Raw genomic sequence first — 6,406 nt, forward strand, 5'->3', positions numbered from 1 at the left:
TATTACTAACTTCCTTAATTATCAAAAAATTGTGTAAAATGACATAAATAACCTTATCAATTAAATTTAATTAAAAATAAATGAAATTTTCTTATTGGTCGAAATTGGTTTACGCGGTTTTTAAGAATTGGATGGTTCGCATTTGAACCTGCCCCTATATATATATATATATATATATATATATACTTGAGATCATGTGAGATCAATGGTTTTTCGTGAGACCTGTAAGACCAATTATTAACCCTTGAATTAGATTTACAATCTGAAAATCTAAACATTCATAAACGCCACGAGATTTCTCAATAATCACAAAATTGCCACCGTGCAATTTAGACCATTAGATTATTAACTTATAAAGTTGATCAATGAATATAAATTGGTCTTACGGGTCTCACGAAAAACCATTGGTCTCACGTGAACCCAACCATATATATATATATATATATATATATATAGGTCCATTCAAGGGAAAACTGATTAGTTTGTGGTAACTGTGAGATCCAATCTCAACCACAAATCAACGGACAAATTAGGAAATTAATAATTATGGTAGTTTGAGTTAAAATTATAATTAGAAGGCATATTAAGTATTTTTTTTAAAACTCCTCTCTCATCTCTCCGACCTCCAATTTCCGGTCTCCGGTAAACATTAATTCGGCAGGTACCAAGTAATCACAAAGATACACAATGTGATATCCATTGTGATATACTGTGATATCATTGTGATACCAACTACGATACCAACTCAAACCTTAAAAACAAAGATACACAATGTGATATCCATTGTAATACATAATGTGATACCCATTGTGATATACTGTGATATCGATTTCACCAAGGGCCGGAGATTGGAGGTCGGAGAGATGAGAGAGGAGAGAGGAGTTTTTTAAAAATACCTAATATGCCCTATAATTATAATTTTAACTCAAACTACCATAATTATTAATTTCCTAATTTATCCGTTTATTTGTGGTTGAGTACCACAAACTAATCAGTTCTAATTTGATTAGACCCCTATATATATACACACACACACACACATAATAGAAAAGTACTCGCGCAATGCAACGGAACACATCTTGATTTTAATGTTATATTTTATTATTTGTTTATGTCGATGTTATAATACGATTTTATGTGTTTTTAAAAAAATAATAATGATTTTATTTTTGAATAAAATATGAATTTGAAGATATCATAAAAATTTGAAAAAAAAATATCAATGTTAATATCAAAATCAACTATTTAAAAGTTCTCATTTTTTTATATAATTTCTTTAATTTATTTTTTTATTATAATTTAATTTAAGTTTAATAACAAAATAATTTATTTTTGGTTTAATAATATAACATTTTATAAAGATAATAATTAAGTATTATGTTAGAATTAAATGATTATCCTAATTATATTTTAGATTTTTTTAAATACGATGTTTATCATGTATTTGATTATGTTTATCTGCAGTTAGTTACACGAATTCAGATATGGAGCTTTAATAAGTTGTACTTACACACAATTTACTTGCAATCTTGAGTTTTAAGTAATAAAAAGTGGTTTTTGTCAAATGCTTTATAATATAGTATAGATATATAATTTGTAAAGAATATTCAATAATTTTTATTTTGAAAAACTAATGCAAATAAATATTTATATTTTTTATTATCCTGGATATCCAACTCGTTATGCGAATCAATTAATCTTAGAACGATCATCTGTTTTACGGGTAACTTGAAGTCACCGTATTTGAATCTTCACGGCCACAAAGGGATATTTACTTCTCATTGAATTTGAATCTAAGACCTCCAAACATATTTAACCTTTGGAGTCAAACTCAAAACTAATCAGACACTGTCTTTATGATTAACATATTTATATTCTTGTAAACAACCGTTACAAGGCGATTTCTTAGCAAGACATATTGACATGTGTTATAAAACTACATCATGATTCATGCCGGTCAAATTCGGTTTTTTATGGTGTTAATATTATTTGAATATTATATCATAATTTAAAAAAAAATGAACAACTTACATCAAAATGTAACATAACTTGTTTCGAGTTCTGTTTGAAAAAACCTAATTTAAAAAAAAAAATCAATTTTGATGTCTATAAAAAGATATTTCAAACAAAAGAATTTTATAAGTTTTTCCAATAAATATTTTTTATTTAAAAATTGTAAAACATTTTTTTCCCACAAAATCATAGAAAGTTTATTCTCTTAATTTCATTAAGCATATAATATGTCGTCTTAACTGTATCAAATATATAACATATTTATTAAAATAAAGTTTTTTAAAATAGATTTTCAAAATATAAACCAAAATGAATTTTGTTTCAAACTTCATGTAATTTATGTTTTATGTTCATTAAAACATAAAATATAAAACGAGTATTATGAGTTAAGCATGTTTGACAGGTTTATAGACTAAATGGTTGTTTACTTGCGGCTTAATTAGGCTTATTGGTCTATCTGGCTTATTGGCACAGCTCATTTGAGTTGTTTACTTACGGCTTATTCGTACAGAACATGGCTTAATCGCACAGATAGAAATGATGTGTTGTTCTCATTCAGCCACAAAAATGACACTCCTACCTCTTATTTAAAGCACCACCTCCCATATGAGACATCTCATCTTCAGCCTCTTTATGATTTTTTGTTTTGATGTTCAAATAATTAATAATGGGGTAAATCAGTCATTTATGTTATTCAGACTGTTGGTTTAGATAAAAAAAAGTAAACAATAACACTCATTTATTCAGACAGACAAATTTATCCATACATAACTTAATAAAATATTTGGTAAACAACTCCTTAGGCATAGATATCTAAATGCTTAGCATAGATCTCTAATAAAGGACCAAGAGAAATCAAAAAATCATGTCAACAAACGTAGTCAACGTTCAAATGAGGGAGGTTGAAGCAAAAATATTTAAAATAAGAAAATAGGAGAATGATCAAATCACATGTAATATTGTACTGAAATCATACATGATAGTAGAATAGAGTTAATGCAAGGGCTAATGGAGCCGACTTGACCTACGATCTCAATTGCGTTCAAGGTTGCATAAATCACATGTGATTTACATGTGATTTTAGTGTAAAATCACATGTGATTCGATTGATCGTGTGTTTTATTATGTGATCATTGTTCTGTTTGAACGTGACTTACTTTCAAATAGTCAAACCATTAAGGGTGCGTTTGATACACTAGACATGACAGAACATAGATCATTGTAACACGTTTTGCGTTATTTTTATGTGGAACAGACGGAAACAATGAACATGGTGGAACACAGTGGAACTGGCTTATTCCACCTCCACCCCATTTGAATAAGGTGGAACACGCCTATATTTTATCAATTTACCCTCAAAATAAAATAATTCCCGTTTGAAACATCAAATATGCTTACCTTTTACATTTTATTCAATATTTAAATTTTATTTAATATTTTTATATTTTCTAAACTTTCATTTTATTGTACTCAAAATAATTTTTTTATACAGTTTCTATATTTGGTTAATTTATGTAATTTATTAAATATCAATCATATAAAAATAATATAAAAAAGGTATAAAATAAAATTTGAAAATTATACAAACTTCATATTTTGTGTCATTTTAATTGTTTTGATAACATATTTTGTTATAAAAAGTATTTATTTTAATGTAAGTTAATAAATTATATAAGTTAGTCAAAATATAGAAAATATATAAATAATTTATTAAGAGTAAGCTGGTCATTGTACGTATCCTGTCTGTTTATGTAATACCAGTTGTTATATTATCTTGTATTGTACTGTTATATCATGTCGTGTCTGAATATGCACCCTAAATGTTAGACGACATGTTAGAAAAGTATAAAGTTTGATTTTAGAAGAAAAGAAATTCTTAGTAAAACCAGCCATAATCTACACCACCACATTTTGAAATTTGTTTATTTTATATAAAAAGACGTGTTTCACATAATTTCAGGCTTTCTAAGTATCGATATGATATTAGTAGAAAATAAAAACAAAATGGAAAAGATTTGAAAACGACACAAAAAAAAAAAGGAAAAAACACGAAGGGGTTGTTTGTTTTTCAAAAAAAAGCACTTAATACCTCTTATGTCTGAATCGGTCAGACTTTGAGGTATTAAGTGCGTTTGTTTTTTCTTTCAATTAAGAGCTGAATTTGTGTCATTTTGTCTGAATCGTTTAGATGTAATTGGAACTCTGAAAACCTCTTATTTTCCCAACCACCACCAGATCCTTCGCTCGTTTTATCATCTTCCGTTTCCTCTTTGATCTTCTCCAATGGAAAAGGGGGATAAACTTTTTTGGAGGATAAACTTTTTGGTGGATAAAAGGAAGGGTTTTCTTCCTTCCCACTCCACAATCGCCCTCATCGTCCACATCAGATCTAGGGTTTTCTTCCTCTCAATTCAATCAACAATGGCGTTAGAATGGGTTGTTCTCGGCTACGCTGCCGCTGCAGAAGCAGTTATGGTCCTCCTACTAACCGTTCCCGGACTTGGCCCGCTCCGAAAGGGCTTAGTAGCCGTCATCCGTAACCTCCTCAAACCGTTCCTCTCGATCGTCCCCTTTTGCCTGTTTCTATTCATGGATATCTACTGGAAATACGAGAATCGACCGAGCTGCGCTTCGGACTCGTGTACCCCGACGGAGCATTTGCGTCACCAGAAATCCATCATGAAGAGCCAGCGTAACATGTTGTTGATCGTCTCGGCTTTGGTTTTCTATTGGCTGTTGTACTCTGTGACTCACTTGGTTGTTAAGATCGATCAGTTGAATAGCAGGGTCGAGAAGTTGAAGAACAAGGAATGATGTGATGGATTATTGAAGCGGTGAACAACAGAGTGGGGTTACCAATGCTTCCCATTGTTAAATCATCCATTGTTAAATCATCCAGGGTTACCAAAGAAAGCAAGGGTTACCAAAGAAAGCACATGCTGATTGCTAGTAACCCAAAAGTTAACTAGCAGGAACACATTTGTTTTTAGGACAAATTAAGACCCTGCAGTCCTTATTCTTTTCTTTTTACAAACAGTCTGACTGATTCAGATTTCAGACGTAAAAACAAACAGTCTGACTGATTCAGATWTCAGATTTCAGACGTAAAAACAAACAGTCTGACTGATTCAGATTTCAGACTTCAGCACCACCTCTTAAAATTCAGAAGTGAATTCAGACTTCAACACCTCTTAAAAAACAAACGCCACCTAAGGGTTGTTTGGGTTTTAAGGGTTGTTTTTGAGAAATTTGGATTTTTTAGAGAGATTTGGATTGAAATGAATTTGAAATAATTAGTTTGTTTTAGGGGAGAGCATAGGCGGGTTTTCGCCCTATTTGACCGGAACTAGCGGTTCTTGAGATATTGGAACCGGAACTGAAACCGGTTAGAATGGTTCTTGAATTTTTGGAACCGGGAACTGGAACCGGTTCCGGGTACCCGCTTCCTAAAATATTAAAGTTTTGTTATTTAGAAATAAAAAATAAAATATTGCCAAAAACTAAATAAATAAACAAGAATACAAATTATGCGGAATAATGATTACAAATATTGTTTAAGGATTACAAACCATAATAGACTAATAGTAAATGTTAAAAGTTTAACGATTACATACTATAATTTTAAATGTTTAAAGTTTAACGATTACATACTACAAATTCAATTAAACACACAATTTGAAAAAATACGAATCATTTATCTCAAATTCTGAATCTCGTTTCAACTTTTTGCATACCCATCGCATCCTCAACCTCGTACGGTACCTGTGAATAATTGAGTGTTTAAAAACTACACAAACTTGTAAAAAACTGCACATATTTTTATCTAAAAACTACACATATTTTTAACAAAAAACTACACAAATTTTATATAAAAAAACTGCACAAACTTTGTATAAAAACTGCACAAAATTATATAAAAAACTGCACGTATTTTTAACATAAAACTACACAAATTACATAAAAAACTGCACAAGTTATATAAAAAAACATACATATTTTTTTACAAAAAACTACACAAAATATATAAAAAAAAACTGCACAAATTCGTAACTTATGATTCGTAACTTATGACTTACATCAATAAAGAAACTAGTTAGTCCCGGCGGGTAACGGTTCCGAAAAATTGAGAAGCGAAGCCATTCTCAATCGGTTCCGTATTTTAGAAACCGGAACCACTCATATCGGTTCCGATTCTGGAATCGGCAGTTCCGGTTCCGCAAGTGGGTACCCGGTTCCGCTGCTCATCCTTAGTTTGTTTGGTTTGTAGGATATACAATGGAATTTGATTTTATTATTTATAAAGAAATTATTTAATAATTAAATTAGTTCATTAATCAATGATTATAAAACAAATGATTTTAGCAAATTTTAAAACCTTATTTCATTCAATCCT

General features: G+C 30.1%; 1 protein-coding gene across 1 annotated transcript; it reads left to right on the forward strand.

The window, feature by feature from the left end:
• The first annotated feature begins 4,365 nt into the window (after positions 1–4,365).
• Positions 4,366–4,844, forward strand: LOC112510117. The gene has a single exon (XM_025115419.1). It carries the CDS (start codon positions 4,435–4,437, stop codon positions 4,825–4,827), a length of 393 nt encoding a protein of 130 aa, XP_024971187.1. The 5' UTR covers positions 4,366–4,434; the 3' UTR covers positions 4,828–4,844.
• Positions 4,845–6,406: the final 1,562 nt, after the last annotated feature.

This window comes from Cynara cardunculus (assembly GCF_001531365.2).
Source record: "Cynara cardunculus var. scolymus isolate 2C chromosome LG 3, CcrdV1, whole genome shotgun sequence".
Classification (NCBI taxonomy): Eukaryota; Viridiplantae; Streptophyta; class Magnoliopsida; order Asterales; family Asteraceae; genus Cynara; species Cynara cardunculus.